This window comes from Salmo trutta, chromosome 40, assembly GCF_901001165.1.
Source record: "Salmo trutta chromosome 40, fSalTru1.1, whole genome shotgun sequence".
NCBI classification, from domain to species: domain Eukaryota; kingdom Metazoa; phylum Chordata; class Actinopteri; order Salmoniformes; family Salmonidae; genus Salmo; species Salmo trutta.
Window position 1 is genome coordinate 4,719,519 of NC_042996.1, and position 21,229 is coordinate 4,740,747.

Here is a 21,229-nt window from a genome sequence, read left to right on the forward strand (position 1 = left end):
TTCTCTTTGTCTGTCTGTCTGTCTCCCTTGCACATGCTGTTCCCTCTGTCTGTCTCTCTTTATGTCTGCCTGTCTGTCTGTCTCCGTCTATGCTGCTGACACTCTCTGTCTGTCTGTCTGTCTGTCTGTCTGTCTGTCTGTCTGTCTGTCTGTCTGTCTGTCTGTCTGTCTGTCTGTCTGTCTGTCTGTCTGTCTGTCTGTCTGTCTGTCTGTCTGTCTCCCTTGCACATGCTGTTCCCTCTGTCTGGCTCTCTCTATGTCTGTCTGTCTGTCTCCCTTGCACATGCTGTTCCCTCTGTCTGGCTCTCTCTATGTCTGTCTGTCTGTCTCCCTTGCACATCCTGTTCCCTCTGTCTGCCCCTGTCACTCATTCTGTCTTTCTCTTTATCTTCCTCTCACTCTCTCTCTATCTCTTCCGCTGTTGTTGTCTATCTACCTCTCTCACTGTCTGTCTCTCAGTTGGTCCTTCTGTCTCTTTGCCCGTCTCATCCTCTTTCATCCTCTTTCGTCCCCCTCCCTCCCTCTCTCTCCCCATCACCACTCTCTCTCTCAGCCTCACCCAATTTTTCCCTCCCTCTTATTCTGTCCTCTCTCTCCCTTTCCTTCCAACCCATCCCTCCCCTACTCTCTCTCTCTCTCTCTCTCTCTCTCTCTCTCTCTCTCTCCCTCTCTCTGATGACTGTCTTCTGTCCTGTGTAGGGGAGTTGGAGAAACAACAGGGCTCGAAGGGAGTGTCAGCTAAGAACAATGGCACTCTGGAGCTACGCAGCAAACAGGGCTCCCCGTCAGGTGTGTGTCTGTGAACACGTGTTTGTGCACCTAACCTAAACTAACATGCAATACTGTGAAACATACTACTCTCCAGACACACACACACACACACACACACACACACACACACACACACACACACACACACACACACACACACACACACACACACACACACACACACATACACATACACATACACACACACATACACATACACATACACACACACACACACACACACACTTGTTTTACCATCCTTGTGGGGACCAAACAATTGTTTCTCATTCAAAATCCTATTTACCCTTAACCTAACCATAACCTCAAACTTAACCCCTGAGCCTAACCCCTAAGCCTAAAATAGTATTTTTCCTTGTAGGGATCGGTGAAATGTCCCCAAGTGTCCGGATTTTCCTTGTTTAACTATCCTTGTAAAGACGTCTGGTCCCCACAAGGACAGTAAAACCAAAAACACACACACGCCACTGATTTTGGCCTCATGTTGCCGTCAGCTCTTATGTTGGTGTCATTTTGATTGACAGGCAAGCAGGACCTGGATGAGAACAGTGGACACAATGCAGTGGAGGTAAGTGCTCACTGATAGGCAAAGTCTTAATACAGGTAAGTGTTTATTTGTATCTATTGTCACTGGAGGAGAGGCCTAGGCACCACAGAAGTTAGCCTGACCTAGCATAACGCTAGTGCATCTGTATGTGAGTGGATGGGAGATTGTGACCCTATTGAACTAACTATTGACCCTATACCCTATTGAACTCACTATTGACCCTAATGAACAAACGATTGACCTTATTGAACTCAGATCAGACAACAAATCTGGCCCCCATATAGCATGACATATCCATATACAGTATCAGTCAAAAGTTTGGACAAACCTACTCATTCAAGGGTTTTTCTTTATTTGTACTATTTTCTACATTGTAGAATAATAGTGAAGACATCAAAACTATGAAATAACACATATGCAATCATGTAGTAAACAAAAAAGTGTTAAACAAATCCAAATATATTTTATATTTGAGATTCTTCAAAGTAGCCACCCTTTGTCTTGATGACAGTTTTGCACACTCTTGGCATTCTCTCAACAAGCTTCATGAGGAATGCTTTTCCAACAGTGTTGAAGGAGTTCCCACATATGCTGAGGACTTGTTGGCTGCTTTTCCTTCACTGCGGTCCAACTCATCCCAAATCATCTCAATTGGCTTGAGGTCAGGTGATTGTGGAGGCCAGGTCATCTGATACAGCACTCCATCACTCTCCATCTTGGTCAAATAGCCCTTACACAACCTGGAGGTGTGTTTTGGGTCATTGTCCTGTTGGAAAAAAAATGATAGTCCCACTAAGCGCAACCAGATGGGATGGTGTATGGCTGGAGAATGCTGTGGTAGCCATGCTGGTTAAGGGTGCCTTGAATTCTAAATAAATCACCAACAGTGTCACCAGCAAAGCACCATCACACCTCCTCCTCCATGCTTCACGGTGGGAACCACTCATTCAGAGATCATCCGTTCATCTACTCTGCGTCTCACAAAGACATGGCGGTTGGAACCAAAAATCTCAAATTTGGACTCATCAGACCAAAGGACAGATTTCCACCGGTCTAATGTCCATTGCTTGTGTTTCTTGGCCCAAGCAAGTCTCTTCTTATTATTGGTGTCCTTTAGTAGTGGTTTCTTTGCATCAATTCGACCATGAAGGACTGATTCACGCAGTCTCCTCTGAACAGTTGATGTTGAGATGTGTCTGTTACTTGAACTCTGTGAAGAATTTATATGGGCTGCAATTTCTGATGCTCATAACTCTAATTAACTTATCCTCTGCAGCAGAGGTAACTCTGGGTCTTCCTTTCCTGTGGCGGTCCTCATGAGAGCCAGTTTCATTATAGCGCTTGATGGTTTTTGCGACTGCACTTGAAGAAACTTTAAAAGTTCTTCATGTCTTAACTGTTGTTTCTCTTTGCTTATTTGAGCTGTTCTTTCCATAATATGGACTTGGTCTTTTATCAAATATCTTCTGTATACCCCCCTACCTTGTCACAACACAACTGATTGGCTCAAACACATTAAGAAGAAAATAAATTCCACAAATTAACTTTTAACAAGGCACACCTGTTAATTGATATGCATTCCAGGTGACTACCTCATGAAGCTGGTTGTGAGAATGACAAGAATGTGCAAAGCTGTCATCAAGGCAAAGGGTGGCTACTTTGAAGAATCTCAAATATAAAATATATTTCGATTTTTCGAACACTTTTTTGGTTACTATATGATTCCATATGTGTTATTTCATAGTTTTGATGTCTTCACTATTATTCTACAATGTAGAAAATAGTCAAAATAAAGAAAAACCCTTGAATGAGTAGGTGTTCTAAAACTTTTGACCGGTACTGTAAATGTCCTTAGTAATTGTTCGATGTAGGTAGGTAATAGTAGTAGGTAGAAACATAGGAAGTGGTTACTGCATTATATACAGTTGAAGTCGGAAGTTTACATACACCTTAGCCAAATACATTTAAACTCAGTTTTTCACAAGTAAAAATTCCCTGTCTTAGGTCAGTTAGGATCACCACTTTATTTTAAGAATGTGAAATGTCAGAATAATAGTTGAGAGAATTATTTATTTCAGCTTTTATTTCTTTCATCACATTCCCAGTGGGTCAGAAGTTTACATACACTCAATTAGTATTTGGTAGCATTGCCTTTAAATTGTTTAACTTGGGTCAAACATTTCGGGTAGCCTTCCACAAGCTTCCCACACTAAGTTGGGTGAATTTTGGGCAATTCCTCCTGACAGAGCTGGTGTAACGGCGTCAGGTTTGTAGGCCTGCTTGCTCACCCACGCTTTCAATTCTGCCCACAAACTTTCTATGGGATTGAGGTCAGGGCTTTGTGATGGCCAGTCCATTACCTTGACTTTGTTGTCCTTAAGCCATTTTGCCACAACTTTGGAAGTATGCTTGGGGTCATTGTCCATTTGGAAGACCCATTTGCGACCAAGCTTTAACTTCCTGACTGATGTCTTGAGATGTTGTTTCAATATATCCACATAATTGTCCTTTCTCATGATGCCATCTATTTTGTGAAGTGTACCAGTCCCTCCTGCAGCAAAGCACCCCCACAACATGATGCTGCCACCCCCGTGCTTCAAGGTTGGGATGGTGTTCTTCGGCTTGCAAGCCTCCCCCTTTTTCCTCCAAACGTAACGATGGTCATTATGGCCAAACAGTTCTGTTTTTATTTCATCAGACCAGATGATATTTCCCCAATAAGTACGATCTTTGTCCCTATGTGCAGTTGCAAACCATAGTCTGGCTTTTTTTATGGCAGTTTTGGAGCAGTGGCTTCTTCCTTGCTGAGCGGCCTTTCAGGTTATGTTGATATAGGACTCGATTTACTCTGGATATAGATACTTTTGTGCCCGTTTCCTCCAGCATCTTCACAAGGTCCTTTGCTGCTGTTCTGGGATTGATTTGCACTTTATTGATTTGCACTTTTCGCACCAAAGTACGTTCATCTCTAGGAGACAGAATGCGTCTCCTTCCTGAGCGGTATGACGGCTGCGTTGTCCCATGGTGTTTATACTTGTGTACTATTGTTTGTACAGATAAACGTGGTACCTTCAGGTGTTTGGAAATTGCTCCCAAGGAGGTATGGCTGATTTCTTTTGATTTTCCCATGAAGTCAAGCAAAGAGGCATTGAGTTTGAAGGTAGGCCTTGAAATACTTCCACAGGTTCACCTTCATTTGAGTCAATTAGAAGCTTCTTAAGCCATGACATCATTTTCTGGAATTTTCCAAGCTGTTTAAAGGCATAGTCAACTTAGTGTATGTAACCTTCTGACCCACTGGAATTGTGATACAGTGAATTATAAGTGAAATAATCTGTCTGTAAACAATTGTTGGAAAAATGACTTGTGTCATGCACAAAGTAGATGTCCTAACCGACTTGCCAAAACTATTGTTTGTTAACAAGAAATTTGTGGAGTGGTTGAAAAACAAGTTTTAATGACCCCAACCTAAGTGTACATACATTTCCGACTTCAACTGTATAGCCTGGGCCAGAGGTTTGGAGGTGGCCCTTGGGGCTTTCAGGTGAGTGAGAGAATGAGAGAAAAGAAATGGTAAATTACTATAGTAAATTACCATAATTCTAGAGGGTGTTTCAACTCTTATTCAGTTGACATAACCTACCGCAATACAGCTCTGTGTGTATGTTTCTGTGAGAAAACGTAGCATTCCACATTCCACATGATCAGCAGAACTACAGTACCCAAAGGCTTTGCAATTACCACTTGGTGGTGCTACATGACCTTTTGTATCCCTCCGCTAGAGGACTGGTGCACAGAGGCAAACACACCCGGTCAATGTGACATTCAGGGCCTGTTTAACAAGTGGCAGTGTGCTCGGACTCCATTGAAACAAGGCTTTATTTGTTCTAACAGTCAACGGGCCCCCTTCGGTATCAGATAAATTATCATCTTTAAGTACATTAATCATACATTATCTGCTGGGTTAAAGGACTGGGTTAAATGCAGATTTGGAGTTGTATTATTAGTGATGGAGGTGTGTCGTACCTCCCGAGGCCAAGGTGGCTAGAGTAGGTGTCAGTCTTAGAGATCATGTCCCTTCGCTCTACCCCTACAGTCTCTTACCTCCTCCCCACGCTGAAACGTCAACCCCCTGTGAGCGAGGACGTAAGCTGTCGAAATGCAGCGGTGCTGGGTATAGGGTCAGTTTGATAGCCCCTGTCTCCAGGAGACAACCGGACAGGGTGCCGCCAACGCCGCCGCATCCCCCTGTGAGCTCTCAATACGCTGGGGGCTCCATTTGCCCTTGCCCACCTCTGCTCTGCCATGGGTCTATTCTATTCTGTATGGAGAAAGGTTTTTCATTGATTAATTATGTGCCATTAATGATATCTGAAGCTACACAGTCATTAATCACATAACAATAGGTCAATTAATGTTGTACCCATGATCTATATACAGCCTGTAAGACACAATCTGCACCTTGTCCAGCTTGCTCAAAGGGAAGCTGAATATGTGTGACAGGGGGAGAGATGGATAGAGAAGGTGAAAGAGAAAGGGGGGGAGGGAGGAGGGAGAGAAATCAAAGGCAGAGAGTGACTCATTGTTCGTTAAGGACGGATGATAAAAGATAAGACATCTAGTTTATTACATTATGAATAAATGTACATCAAAAGCCCCGATGGAAATGGCACCCATGTCATCCATCTAGCTTAAGGGCAATACGGAGCCGAAACCCACATGAAAAATCAATATGGACCTGCCAATAGTCATTCTTGTCACAGTTCCATTACCAAGCTTGCATAATAATCTAAAGCAGGGCTCCCCAACTGGTGGGCCGAGGTTGGCACGAGGGTGGTTTTATTTGGCCCCCCAAGTTTACTGAGCAAAACATTTCATTGTTGGACATAAAAGACTAACATAACAACAGACACCAGGAAATCAGCTCCAAGTTATTTTAATTTGGGAAATCTGTTCCCACCAGGGCCTAAAAATGTATTTTTGGTCCACCAGCCACTGTGTCAAGTAGATTAAAACATCTGTCTCACTTTACTGACCTGTATCTGCGCCTCCAAAAATGAATCTATCAGCGCTTCACTCACAGTGTGTAATGCTCGGGCGTCGTGGGTTAGGAATCAAACGCAGGAAGCAGCGAATACAGGGTAGTGGCTTTTAATAGGCCAAATGGCAAAAAACACAAGCCACCCCAAACAGTGATGAGAGCGCACACAAAACAAAGTGCCCCAAACACAGGGGGAATTACACAGTCGGCGCAAAACTAGCGCAGAAATACAACCAGCGTGTACACAAGCATTCAACAGATAAAGAAAAGGCGGACCAGCAAATATAAATAGCCCCGCTAATCACCCCCACTCAGAACAGGTGCACACAATCACAAACAGGGGAAAAACAAAAAAGGAATCAGTGGCAGCTAATAGGCCGGTGACGACGACCGCCGAGCGCCACCCGAGCAGGAGGGGGCGCCACCGTCGGTGGGAATCGTGACAGTACCCCTCTCCTGACCCGCGGCTCCTGCAGCACGCCGACACCGGCCTCGAGGACGACCCGGAGGGCGAGGCGCAGGGCGATCCGGACGGAGGCGATGAAAATCCCTCAACATGGATGGGTCCAAGACGTCCTCCGCCGGCACCCAGCACCTCTCCTCCGGACCGTACCCCACCCAGTCAACGAGGTACTGCAGGCCCCTCACCCGGCGTCTCGAGTCCAGAATGGCCCGTATGCGGCAGGGCACGCGGAGGGGCAGGTTCCGGGTCGAGAGCAAGACCCTGTCCCCCGGTACGAACACGGGTGCCTCACTGCAGTGGCGGTCAGCGCTCCTCTTCTGCCGTCCACTGGCCTCCTTCAGGGATTCCTGGACGGCTCTCCAGATCTCCTTGGAGCGCTGTACCCAGTCCTCCACCGCAGGAGCCTCGGTCTGGCTCGGGTGCCATGGTGCCAGGACCGGCTGGTAACCCAAAACACACTGAAAGGGTGATAAGTTAGTAGAGGAGTGACGAAGTGAGTTCTGGGCTAACTCCGCCCAAGGAATGTATCTCGCCCACTCCCCTGGCCGGTCCTGGCAATACGACCTCAGAAACCTGCCCACCTCCTGGTTCACCCTCTCCGCCTGCCCATTACTCTCGGGGTGATAACCGGAGGTCAAACTGACCGAGACCCCCAGCCGCTCCATAAACGCTTTCCAGACCCTGGATGTGAACTGGGAACCTCGATCAGAGACAATGTCCTCCGGCACCCCGTAGTGCCGGAAGACGTGGGTAAATAGGGCCTCCTCAGTCTGCAGGGCCGTAGGGAGACCGGGCAATGAGAGGAGACAGCAGGACTTTGAAAACCGATCCACAGCCACCAGGATCGTAGTGCTCCCCTGAGATGGGGGAGATCTGTCAGGAAGTCTACTGACAGGTGCGACCATGGCCGTTGTGGAACGGGGAGGGGCTGTAACTTCCCTCTAGGGAGATGCCTAGGAGCCTTACTCTGGGCGCACACCGAACAGGAAGAGACATAGAACCTCACGTCCTTAGCTAAGGTGGGCCACCAGTACTTCCCCCTGAGACTCCGCACTGTCCTCGCCACACTAGGATGGCCCAAAGTGGGTAGCGTGTGCGCCCACCGAATCAAAAGATCACGAACACCGAGCGGCACGTACTTGCGACCCACGGGACACCGTGCAGGCGCAGGTTCCAATACTAATGCCCGCTCGATGTCCGCGTCCACCTCCCATACCACAGGTGCCACCAGCCTAGACGCTGGAATGATGGGAGTTGGATCGATGGGCCGGTCCTCCGTGTCATAAAGACGGGACAGCGCGTCGGCCCTCGTGTTCAGGCCTGGTCTATAGGAGATCGTAAACCTAAACCGGGCGAAGAACATGGCCCACCTTGCCTGACGCGGATTCAGTCTCCTAGCTGCCCGGATGTACTCCAGATTTCGATGGTCAGTCCAGATGAGAAAGGGGTGCTTAGCCCCCTCAAGCCAGTGTCGCCACACCCTCAAGGCTTTTACCACCGCTAGCAACTCCCTGTCCCCCACATCATAGTCACGCTCCGTCAAACTGAGCTTCTTCGAAAAGAAAGCACAGGGGCGGAGTTTCAATGGCGCACCCGAGCGCTGTGATAGCACGGCACCCACCCCAGCCTCGGATGCGTCTACCTCTACTATGAATGCTAGAGACGGGTCCGGATGCGCCAACATGGGTGCTTCGGTGAACAGCGCCTTCAACTTCTTGAAGGCTCCGTCCGCCTCCGTTGACCACCGCAAATGCACCGGACCCCCCTTCAGCAATGAGGTAATAGGAGCCGCTACCTGGCCAAAACCCCGGATAAACCTCCGGTAGTAATTGGCAAAGCCTAAGAACCGCTGCACTTCCTTCACCGTGGTTGGAGTCGGCCAATTACGCACGGCCTTAACGCGGTCGCATTCCATCACCACCCCCGTGGTGGAAATGCAATAACCCAGGAAGGAAACGGCTCGTTTGGAAAACACACATTTCTCAGCCTTAACGTATAGGTCATGCTCCAGCAGTCTACCAAGCACCTTGCGCACCAGGGACACATGCGCGGAGCGGGTGGCGGAATATATCAGAATATCATCGATATAGACAATCACGCCCTGCCCGTGCAGGTCCCTGAGAATCTCATCTACAAAGGATTGAAAGATGGCTGGAGCATTCTTCAACCCATACGGCATGACGAGGTACTCATAATGGCCCGATGTGGTACTAAATGCAGTTTTCCACTCGTCTCCCTCCTTGATACGCACCAGGTTATACGCGCTCCTGAGATCCAGTTTTGTGAAGAACTTTGCTCCGTGAAATGATTCCACCGCCGTAGCGATGAGAGGTAGCGGGTAACTAAACCCCACCGTGATCACATTTAGACCTCTGTAATCAATGCACGGACGCAGACCTCCCTCCTTTTTCTTCACAAAAAAGAAACTCGAGGAGGCGGGTGAGATGGAAAGCTGAATGTACCCCTGTCCCAGAGATTCCGTGACATATGTCTCCATAGCCACCGTCTCCTCCTGTAACAAGGGGTACACGTGACTCTTGGGAAGCGCAGCGTTAACCTGGAGATCTATTGCACAATCCCCCTGTCGATGAGGTGGTCATTTGGTCGCCCTCTTTTTACAGAAAGCGATCGCCAAATCGGCGTGTTCAGGGGGAATGTGCACGGTGGACACCTGGTCTGGACTCTCCACCGACGTGGCACCTATGGAAACTCCTAGACACTTCCCTGAACACTCCTCTGACCACCCCTGAAGAACCCCCTGTTTCCACGAAATCCGGGGATTGTGATCAGCCAGCCAGGGGACCCCCAGCACCACCGGAAAAACTAATCCGTTCCTTATGATTCCCCTGCGTCACCATGTCCAGTGGAACCGTCGACTCCTTGACTAGCCCTGACCCTAATGGTCGGCTATCTAGGGAGTTCACGGGGAAGGGAGAATCTATCGGCACACGCAGAATGCCCAGCTTAATGGCAAGTCCGCGATCCATAAAGTTCCCAGCTGCGCCTGAATCGACTAGCGCCCTATGCTGGGAAGAGGGAAAAAAATCAGAAAACAAAATAGGTAACAACACGTGACCAACAGGGGGATCTGGGTGAATCTGGTGCTGACTCACCTGGGGTGACCGAGAAGTGTTCTGCCTGCCCTCTCGACTCCCAGACTGGCTCCTCCAGCACCGGTCGGCCGTGTGTCCTCTCCGTCCACAGCTGGTGCAGGAGGAGCCACCTCCTCCTGTGCCCCTTGGCACAGCCCCCCCCCCACCTCCATCGGAGTAGGGGCGGGGGTGCACTGGGGTGGAACGGACAGGACCCTTTCCGAACGCCCGCGGGCAGCCAGCAGATTGTTCAGACGGATGGACATATCGATAAGCTCATCCAGGGACAGAGCGGTGTCTCGACAGGCTAGCTCCCTGCGGACGTCCGCCCGGAGACTGCACCGGTAATGGTCTATAAGGGCCCTGTCGTTCCACCCCGCCCCAGCAGCCAAGGTCCTGAACTCCAGCGCGAAGTCCTGTGCGCTCCTCGTCTCCTGCCTGAGGTGGAACAGCCGCTCTGGGTAGTGGTCCCTCGTCGAGTCTGGACCATTCCAGACAGCATTTGCCCACTCCAGAGCTCGGCCTGTCAGGCAGGAAACGAGGGCACTCACGCTCTCCTCTCCCGAGGGAACAGGTCTAACGGTGGCCAGGTACAGCTCAAGCTGGAGCAGAAATCCCTGGCACCCAGCCGCCGCTCCATCATACTCCCGAGGGCTGCGTCGGAGGAGCCAGAGGTGGAGAGAGGAGACCAATCCTCTCCCATCTTTCCATCCTCTCCATCATCTGGTCCATCGCGGATCCGATTCGGTGGAGGACAGTAGTGTGGTGGAGCACGCGTTCCTCCATCGAGGGAAGGGGGTTGGCCGCTGCTCCTGCTGACTCCATAGTCGTGGTGCGGGATTGACACAGTGCGCAATGCTGTTGCTGCGCGAGGTGGGATGTAGGATTCGTATTTCTTTGTGCGATTAGCAGCTATGAAACAAAGCAGCAGAAATACTTTGAAAACAGCTACAACAGCATTTTTCTGCTACAAATCGCACATTATGTTCATACTTGACCTTTGACTCTATTTTTATTCACAAATGCAAACATAATGCTCCACTGTAGAGCCATGTAAATTGACCACCAACCAACGTGGCTGGTGAAATAGACATTCTTACCCGACAATACCTAAATCTACCTGCATTTGGCCAGTGGCTAGTGTTCATTTTATGCCCTGATTCCCACGCATAATAGAGAGACGTAATCATACTGTATATAAATGTAAGCGAGGTTTTAAATAATTATTTTCTAATCAAATATTATCTGTTTGGGCTTCTTGCAGTCAATTTGCAATCTATAAATTATTTGTAATTATCTTCCGGCCACCTGGCCATCCACTCAATAAGTAATGGTCCCGCAGTTGAATCTAGTTGATCCCTGGTCTAAAGCCTAGCCTACCAACCCAAAGTCCCTTCCTGTGTTAGTCGCTCCTATCATACAGTGCCTTTGGAAAGTATTCAGACCCTTTGACTTTTTCCACATTTAGTTAAGTTACAGCCTTATTCTAAAATTGATTAAATCGGGGGATTTTCTCCTCAATCTACACACAATACCCCATAATGAAAAAGCAAAAAAATGTTTTTTAGAAATGTTTGCTAATTTATAAAAAATAAACTGAAATATCACATTTACATACGTTAAGTATTCAGACCCTTTACTCAGTACTTTGTTGAAGCACCTTTGGCAGCGATTACAGCCTCGAGTCTTCTTGGGTATGACACTATAAGCTTGGCACACCTGTATTTGGGGAGTTTCTCCAATTCTTCTCTGCACATCCTCTCAAGCTCTGTCAGGTTGGATGGGGAGCATTGCTGCACAGCTATTTTCAGTTCTCTCCAGAGAAATTCGATCCGGTTTAAGTCCGGACTCTGGCTGCACTCAAGGGCATTCAGAGACTCCCGAAGCCACTCTTGCGTTGTCTTGGCTGTTTGCTTTGGGTTGTTGTCCTGTTGGAAGGCGACCCTTTGCCACAGTCTGAGATCCTGAGAGCTCTGGAGAAGGTTTTCATCAAGGATCTCTCTGTACTTTGCTCTGTTCATCTTTGCCTCGATCCTGACTAGTCTCCCAGTCCCTGCCGCTGAAAAACATCCCCGCAGCATGATTCTGCCACCACCATGCTTCACCGTAGTGATAGTGCCAGGTTTGCTCCAGACGTGACGCTTGGCATTCAGGCCAAAGAGTTCAATCTTGGTTTCCTCAGACCAGAGAACCTTGTTTCTCATGGTCTGAGATTCTTTAGGTGCCTTTTGCGAACTCCAAGTGGGCTTTCATGTGCCTTTTACTGAGGAGTGGCTTCCGTCTGGCCACTCTACCATAAAGACCTGATTGGTGGAGTGTTGCAGAGATGGTTGTCCTTCTGGAAGGTTCTCCCGTTTCCACAAAGGAATTTAGAGCTCTGTGAGAGTGACCATCGTGTTTTTGGTCACCTCCCTGACCAAGGCCTTTCTCCCCCGATTGCTCATTTTGGTAGGTCGGTCAGCTCTAGGAAGAGTCTTGGTGATTCCAAACTTCTTCCATTTAAGAATGATGGAGGCCACTGTGTTCTTGGGGACCTTCAATGCTGCAGAAATGTTTTGGTACCCTTCCCCAGATCTGTGCCTCAACACAATCCTGTCTCGGAGCTCTACGGACAATTCCTTCAACCTCATGGCTTGGATTTTGCTCAGCCATTTACTGTCAACTGTGGGGCCTTATATAGAAATGTGTGTGCCTTTCCAAATTATGTCCAATCAATTGAATTTACCACAGGTGTACTCCAATCAAGTTGTAGAAACATCTCAAGGATGATCAATGGAAACAGGATGCACCTGAGCTAAATTTCGAGTCTCACAGCAAAGGGTCTGAATACTTATGTAAATAAGGTATTTCTGTTTTTAAGGTTTTATACATTTGCAAAAATTAGCAAAAACCTGTTTTCGCTTTGTCATTATGGGGTTGTAACGTTCGTCGTTATAGAGGGACCAAGGCGCAGCGGAGGTTTGGTTCATCATCATTTTTATTAGAACGGTGAACCAGCAAAACAATAAACGATACCACGAACGAACAGCTTCACAGGCTACGAATAGCAATGCAAATACAATTCCCCACGAACAGCGTGGGGGAAAATGAACTTAAATGAGATCCCAATCAGAGACAACTAGCGACAGCTGTCTCTGATTGGGAAGACAGAAACCAACATAGAAATACTCCCCAATAGAGCCAACACAAGGCTCCAACGCAAAACAGAAAACAAACACAGGAAAACCACCCAACATAAACCACCCTGACCCAAAACACCTGAGTTCACCCGGTCAGGGCGTGACAGTACCCCCCCCTCAACGGTGCGTACTCCCGGCGCACCAAACTTAAGTCTATTAGGGGGGGGAATCCGGGTGGGCGCCTCACCCTCGGTGGAGGCTCTGGCCCCGGGCGTGTTCTCCCCCCCGCCTCCACCTTAGCCCTACCCCTCTGGCCCGGACTGGACCACTGTGGAGCGGCATGCCCAGGCTCTGGAGCGGAGCCGTCGCCCGGAACAGGATTGGGCACCGGTGGACCGGACCCGGGCCGTGCCGGACTGGGAACACGCACCACTGGTTTGGTGCGGGCAGCAGGGACGGGCCGGACAGGACTGGGGACACGCACCACTGACTTGGTGCGGGGAGCAGGGACGGGCCGGACAGGACTGGGGACACGCACCACTAACCTGGTGCGGGGAGCAGGAACGGGCCGGACAGGACTGGGAACACGCACCTCTGACTTGGTGCGGGGAGCAGGAACGGGCCGGACAGGACTGGGGACACGCACCACTAACCTGGTGCGGGGAGCAGGAACGGGCCGGACAGGACTGGGGACACGCACCACTAACCTGGTGCGGGGAGCAGGGACGGGCCGGACAGGACTGGGGACACGCACCACTGACTTGGTGCGGGGAGCAGGGACGGGCCGGACAGGACTGGGGACACGCACCTCTGACTTGGTGCGGGGAGCAGGAACGGGCCGGACAGGACTGGGGACACGCACCACTAACCTGGTGCGGGGAGCAGGGACGGGCCGGACAGGACTGGGGACACGCACCACTAACCTGGTGCGGGGAGCAGGAACGGGCCGGACAGGACTGGGGACATGCACCACTAACCTGGTGCGGGGAGCAGGGACGGGCCAGACAGGACTGTGAACACGTACTGGTGCCCTGAAGCGTGGAGCCGGTTTAGCCACTCGTCCTGGCTGGATGCCCATCCTAGCACGGCATGTGCTGGGCATGTCCACCGGACGTACCGGGCTGTGCGGGCGCACTGGCGACACACCGCGCAACTCCGCTTCCCGTGGCCTGGAGCGGGGAGCAGGGACGGGCCGGACAGGACTGTGGACACGCACCGTGGGCTTGGTGCGGGGAGCAGGGACGGGCCAGACAGGACTGTGAACACGTATAGGTGACCTGTAGCGTGGAGCTGGTTTAGCCACTCGTCCCGGCTGGATTCCCATCTTAGCACGGCATGTGCTGGGTCTGTCCACCGGACGCACTGGGCTGTGCGGGCGCACTGGCGACACAGCGCGCAACTCCGCATACCAGGGCTCCTCCTCCAGATCTTCCCTCTGCAGGTCCTCAATCAACTGCCTCATCCTCGTCTCTTCCTCCGCCGTCATCCCCCACGAGAGCAGTGGTCTGGGCTCTTCCTCTGCCCTACCGGACCACCCCATTAGCCCCCCCAAAAAAAATTCTTGGGGCTGTTTTCCGGGCCTCCTCGACCGCCGCCTGCGACTCCGTCTACCGGCTGGCTTTTCCTCCTCGACCTGGGAGTCCGTCCGCCAGGGTCCTTTCCCCGACATGATCTCCTCCCAGGTCCAGAACTCCTTTCCCTCGCGAGCCCATCTCTCGCGCTCCTTTTCCTCCCGCTGCTTGGTCCTGGTTCGGTGGGGAATTCTGTAACGTTCGTCGTTATAGAGGGACCAAGGCGCAGCGGAGGTTTGGTTCATCATCATTTTTATTAGAACGGTGAACCAGCAAAACAATAAACGATACCACGAACGAACAGCTTCACAGGCTACGAATAGCAATGCAAATACAATTCCCCACGAACAGCGTGGGGGAAAATGAACTTAAATGAGATCCCAATCAGAGACAACTAGCGACAGCTGTCTCTGATTGGGAAGACAGAAACCAACATAGAAATACTCCCCAATAGAGCCAACACAAGGCTCCAACGCAAAACAGAAAACAAACACAGGAAAACCACCCAACATAAACCACCCTGACCCAAAACACCTGAGTTCACCCGGTCAGGGCGTGACAGGGGTATTATGTGTAGGTTGCTGGGGAGTTTTTTTTATATAATCCATTTTAGAATAAGGTTGTAATATAACAAAATGTGGAAAAGTCAAGGGGTCTGAATACTTTCCGAAGGCACTATAAGTGTTTAATAATTTCCATAACGAAAGGGAACATATTCCTCCATGACAAGCACATTCTGGTGGAAATTACACATGCCTGCATACATAATGAGGCTGATTTAGATCTAATTTTCATACGAGCTACACCGCAAATGTGTTCAGTGGCTGATTAACAGACTCCACCGAGAATCCACCTACAAGTGCTCTGTAATGAAACACAGCTCATTCTGGGTGTGTAGACAACTAGACATTTCCCAACATATCTCTTCGTTCCAAGACACATATGTTTGGGGAGATGAGGGGAACTGTGGAAGGTAGCTAAGCTGCATAAGTGTTGCTGAGGAGTCATACAGCTGATTAGCCAAGTAGTGGCCTTTCACCCTGCAAGCAAAGCAGTGCTCGTTTTGAGACTGAATTGAATTATAGTGTTTATTGTGAATTAAGACATCCATTTGTTGAGAAACATGCACAAATGTGTTATGTCATCGAAGCCTTGAACATACTTGCTACTGTAGCTTTTAAGGACGTTTTCAAAACATGGGAATACTGTTTGTAGTCATAGGACTAAATAGGAATCGAAGACAAAGTAATCCTCCCTGTAACACCAAACTATGTAGGATGTACACAACCCCCAGTGGGAATGCTTTAGTTTTTAACCGAAAAAGTTAGAGTTTCTTAGGAAACTTCATGGGAGGTCATGTTTAAGTAGGATGTCAAAACCCTCCTGGATCTTTGAAGGTATGACCAGGCCTGCTGAACAGAGCAGGCTTGGTGAGTGACCAGGCCTGCTAAAATGTGTTGTAAAATGATGAGAGGCATGCATTCTGATGAGTGTTGCCTGTGATGTCTGTGGATGTCTCGTCCCCTCCCCCTATTGGTTTCACCTTCGTCTCCAGTTCTAATCCCCCCTTCTATGTTCAATGGCCGTCTAAAAGCACCCCTCCCTCTCTCCTTCACCCCCAGTGTTCAGTGACCCTTAGTGCTACACAGTGGTTTGAGAGGGAGGCACGGGGGCCCTCTGACTCCTTTAGAACCACCAGGCTCCCCCAAAAGAAACAACTGACCCACACCTCTCCTCTCAACCGAAACACCCTCACACCCCCCCTCTATCCACAGCCTCCCCCCACCTCTCCCACCTCTACACCAATGCTTCCAGCACCCAGTCTGAACTGGTCCCCCCAGCACCAGGGGGCGCACGTTCGCCCTCCAACCCTCCCCCTCTCTTCCCCCACCCCCCACCCCACGCATGCCAGTTGTGATGTGGTGTCACCCAAAAAAGGAGAAGAGGGCTGAGGGAGCACTAGAAGGAGGCCAGTCTTATAACATTTGATGCTGTCTCTGGCTGTTTTCTAAACTAGGTGTCAATTCACAACAGGCTTCATACGTACCAGCTCAGCAGCAGCGGGAGCTTGCCCCGGAGCCCCGAGAGTGTTGGAGCCCTTCTTAACCACCGGGGGGAGCTCTTGCAGCAGCCGCAGCTTCAGTCAGCCGCCGGCACCCCCCTCCACCACCTGCAGCAGCTCCAGCCAATCAGCATGGTCGACCTTCGGCCCGACACGCTCATCCAGTGCCAGCAGATTGTCAAGGTGATCGTCCTGGACAACAGCGGCCATGGCCGCGTGGAGGCCTTCCTCAGCCACACCCCCACCCACGCCCATCATCATCACCATGCCCACCACCACCAGGTCATCCGATCGGCCGCCTCCACTCCTGTGAGGTCGCCAGAGAGCAAGGACGGTCACCAGCCCCCCTTACCCCCTCCTCCTCCCCCCTACAACCACCCCCACCAGTACATCCCCCCGGCGGACCCCCGCCTCAGCCTCCAGAGGACCCCAAGTGGCTCTCGAAGCCTGCTGTAAATAAGAGACCAATGAACCAATGACCCCCCCTCACCCAGCTGACCTCACCCCAACCTCACACCTCACTCCCAACCTCAGCCCAACCCCACCCACCCCGACCACGTCACTAACAGAACATATGTACATGCTATACATACAGAGACAGAGCTATAAAAAAAGATAACACATCTATATGCATATATTTAAGGAAATAACGACAAAAGATGAATCGAGGTAAAGATTTGAAAAGAGGTGTGGAGTAACGTCATGAGAAAAATCCAAGTGAAAAAAAAGACGGATTTTACTTGATTCCATGTGTATTTTGAAATATTATGTAGTTTTAACAAATTTCTATAACAGTTTTGTCAGTTTTAACTCTTTAAATATAGATAATATCATTGGTTTCTTTAGTTTTCTGGATGGATCTTTAGTAGTTAACAAAGAAGGACGTAGTACAAAATCCAGCACCAACCAACTAGATTCAGATGGATTCCACAGACTATGTGAATGTCTTGGAGATTCACTCCAAGATTGAACTTAATCTAAGAACGACTTTTGTTCACTTTTACCGTTCATATCCTAACCTCATCTCTACTATGTGTGTGTGCATTTGATTGACAATGACTGAACAATGTGTGTGCCAAAATGACGGAAATCTCCACCAAACGGACTACTTTGTACTCGGCTAGAAGAAAACTAGAAGAACTCAGAATCTCCTCCACTCTCACCTCGAGGAGTACCCTACATATAAAAATAATTACAGCTAGCGATATTTAAGTGCAACCTGTCTCCTTGTTTGCAATGTGGTGGATTTATTCATTGAAATGGGAGACTGCTGTCTCTCTTTCTCCCCCCCTCTCTCTCTCTCTCTCTGTCTCTCTCTCTGTCTCTCTCTCCCTCTCTGTCTCCCTCTCTGTCTCTCTCTCCCTCTCTCTCTCCCTCCCTGTCTCCCTCTCTCTCTCTCCCTCTCTCTCTCTCTCTCTCTCTCTCTGTGATCTGAGGTGTGTTATTTGTCACTCTCTGTGGTGTTGTTTTTCTTTCTTTTCTATTATCAGGAAACACACTTCCACTGTCATCCTCCACAGATCCCCCGTTCAGTTACTGTAGCTAAGGATGATGGCAAGGCAACCAATCAGAAGGCTTACTGCCAAACCAAAAGCCAATAACAGCCCAGGAAATAAGCTCTTTATTTGCTGTCGTCATTGTTATATTCAGCTCAGGAATTCTTGACATAAATGTTCTGGAATGGTTTAGATTGCACATTTATTGTATGCATGTGTTGTTATGCTGAGAGCATAACTAGGACCAGGAATAACTCCAGGCCCTAATCACAGCCAATAAGACTGGTAATTCCCACTATTCGCCCTTTGCCAGTCTGCAGATCTGTCTGCCAATACAATCCAACTAAAATGATTTCCAAGTGTATTTTGGAGTGCAACACACTCATTATGTTAAACATATACACTGGATAAACATGACACTTGTAATTTCTCAGTGCTGCTTCTTCTGTGTATCAATATAGCCTTTTTATTTGACTTTTTAAAAGCTTAGTACTCCATTATTCACATCACTCATAACAGCACTCAAGTGTTTTGTCTGTTATTTGCTCATCTCTATTGAAGGGGACAAGAATAATCTTAATCTCTCGCTTTTCGCTCAGCTTAGTTTGTTAAATATCAAATTGGGTTGTCGGAGAGGACAACTGAGTTATCTCCATCCATGTAAATGCTAAGGTCAACAAAATGTAATTTATCTGAAATAGTTCATCGACTGCTCTGGTCTGAATGTGCCCATGTTAAAAACATGAGCTACATCAGGCGGTGTGGAAAATGTATTCGGCTTGCCCTCCTGGCCTCCTCTCATCCCTGCCGCTAGTTCAGATAATTACCAACCTGCTGTGTGGAGGTCTCCATCTCATCTCCAATCTCAGTCTACTTCATCTGTGAGGAGCGAGCTCCTGGAAAAACAATCTATTGCACCACGCTGCTGTGGGGGCTGAGAGGTTGTGTGTGTGTGTGTGTGTGTGTGTGTGTGTGTGTGTGTGTGTGTGTGTGTGTGTGTGTGTGTGTGTGTGTGATATACCAAATGTGATATGTATCCCATATCTCCTGTGTGTGTGTGTGTGTGTGTGTGTGTGTGTGTGTGTGTGTGTGTGTGTGTGTGTGTGGAGATTGTCCCATGCCCACCGCAGCATCGTGACTCCTGCTCACCAAGAGGAGATCTCACAAATCTCTTCAGCTGAGATCCTTCCCCTTTTTGTCTCTTATTTATTGTGGCAGTTTCAATAGACACAAGGCTCTGTTATATTAACTGCTGAAGGGTGTTTAAAACAGGGTTACATATTTCAAATACTTCACTGTGTTGGCGTCCCAAATAGCGCACTGTTCCCTACATAGTCCCCTACTTTTGACCTATAGGCCCTGGTCAAAATTAGTGCACTAGAAAAGGAATAGGGTGCCATTTGGGAAGCACACTGTCTCTTTAGGGTTTAACAGCCTATGGCAAACCAGAGAGCTGTGTCTGTATCCATTTCACACTCTAAGAACAAGGTGATCTGTTTCCTGTTCCTTTCGTCGTTGTCAGTTCAACATGTGGAGTGAATGTGATTCTTCAACCAGGCATGACATTGGTTTTGTATGCATAGGAGGCCTATTGATACTGTGATACTTGCTTTCCCTTCAAAGTCAAGTTTGTTGTGCATGACTGAAGTTGACAGGGTGCAGCACAGGGGATAAATATGTCATTATTCTGTCCATTCACCCACAATGCATCAGAATGTGAGAAGCCTATCATTGTCTTTGTTGCCAAAAATGTGACCTTTCTCCCAGGAATGGAGTCTCAAGCAGCAAAAATGAGGCTTAGTGGAATTGATTGAATGCTACTGTAAGTTAGTTCAAATGACTAACCTTTTTCTTTGGATATAGACGAAAGGGCTCTGTGATGCTAAAAATGCACTGCTGTCGTTTCGGGTGACGTGTGAAACTCTTCCCTTCTGGGGTTTTTCTGTCACCTATGTTGTTCTATTGTCACACAGTGAGGAAGGGGACGTTTTAGGAGGACGGACTCGTTGAATTTGGGCATAGGTTTTAACCATCACCTCCCTCGGTTGGCTTTGAATCCCTCTTTACCTGTCTTCTGTTCTGCAGTATATCAACATGCTATTAAAGATGGTTTCAGTCTATTCACCATACTGGATGTCTCCTGTTCTTTCCCTCTGTTGTGCTGTATGACTGGGTGTAGTACACACAACGTCATGTTACACTGTATCAGAGTCACCTTTATTCTCCCAAGTACATTTACACATACCCATAATGCAATGTGCCTCAGTGAGAAGGTGCAGCCAGCAATAGACAATATCCAAGTGGAATACAGACACAAGTCAACATAGACATCATACAGAATGTACAATATCAGAACATAAAACCTAAAACTCTGGAGTATAGGCTGATTACAGTGAGAATATACCATTTACAGAGGGGCTATATCTATATAAGCATAGGGAGGGATGCTGCCGTGGTGAATATATTCAGTGCATTGACAGTGAAAGATGGGGTGTCCGGGGTGGGCAGGGTAGGCGATGATCTTACCTGCACTCTTCCTCGTCCTGAAGGCGTGCAGGTCCTTGATGGATAGCAGGTGACCGAAGATGTGCTGCAGTTTGCGTGTGCAGCAGGCAGACAGACCCAAACCAGACGGTGATAGTACAAGTGAGGATGATGGATGTGCAGAACCAAACCAGTTTCCTGTCTGTGCTGGCACAGTATGTGAGTAGGTAGAGTACACACAACGTTCTATGAAACTGTATGTGAGTGACTATAGTACATAACATGTTCTAGTACTGTAAAATATACCTCCAGTTCACTAGTTGAGGCTGAGAGGTTTTCCTGACCAAGTGACCTGATCAGGAAAACCTTTGGACCCAAGTTCTAGCCGATAACTAGAGCCCATACCCACTAGGCACACACTAGTTGAATCAATGTTGTTTCCACGTTATTTTAATGAAACGACATGGAACCAACATGGAATAACTGTTAAACTGACGTCTGTGCCCAGTGGGTCGTTTATTCTGGTCAGGTTAGGCGAGGAATTACTCCTGGCTAGTGAGTGGCT

At 48.7% G+C, this 21,229-nt stretch overlaps 1 protein-coding gene across 3 annotated transcripts; it reads left to right on the plus strand.

Moving 5' to 3' along the window:
- Positions 1-738: 738 nt before the first annotated feature.
- LOC115180585 (IQ motif and SEC7 domain-containing protein 3-like) lies at positions 739-20,820 on the plus strand. Of its 3 annotated transcripts, none has more exons than XR_003873116.1 (3): positions 739-789; positions 1,314-1,357; positions 16,640-16,718. XR_003873116.1 is itself a non-coding variant. In XM_029742773.1 (3 exons), exons 2-3 carry the CDS (start codon positions 1,329-1,331, stop codon positions 17,138-17,140), a joined length of 513 nt encoding a protein of 170 aa, XP_029598633.1. In that variant the 5' UTR covers positions 763-789; positions 1,322-1,328; the 3' UTR covers positions 17,141-20,309. The 3 variants fall into 3 exon arrangements, 1 of the variants encoding a protein (XP_029598633.1); XR_003873117.1 differs by lacking the exon at positions 16,640-16,718 and adding an exon at positions 20,730-20,820 and having other exon boundaries at positions 751-789; XM_029742773.1 differs by having other exon boundaries at positions 763-789; positions 1,322-1,357; positions 16,657-20,309.
- Positions 20,821-21,229: the final 409 nt, after the last annotated feature.

Coding starts and splice junctions, on each gene's coding strand:
- LOC115180585 (XM_029742773.1), top strand. CDS start 1,329: ATGAGAACAGTGGACACAATGCAGTGGAG. Junction 1,358..16,656: donor GTGGACACAATGCAGTGGAG/GTAAGTGCTCAC, acceptor AATTCACAACAG/GCTTCATACGTACCAGCTCA.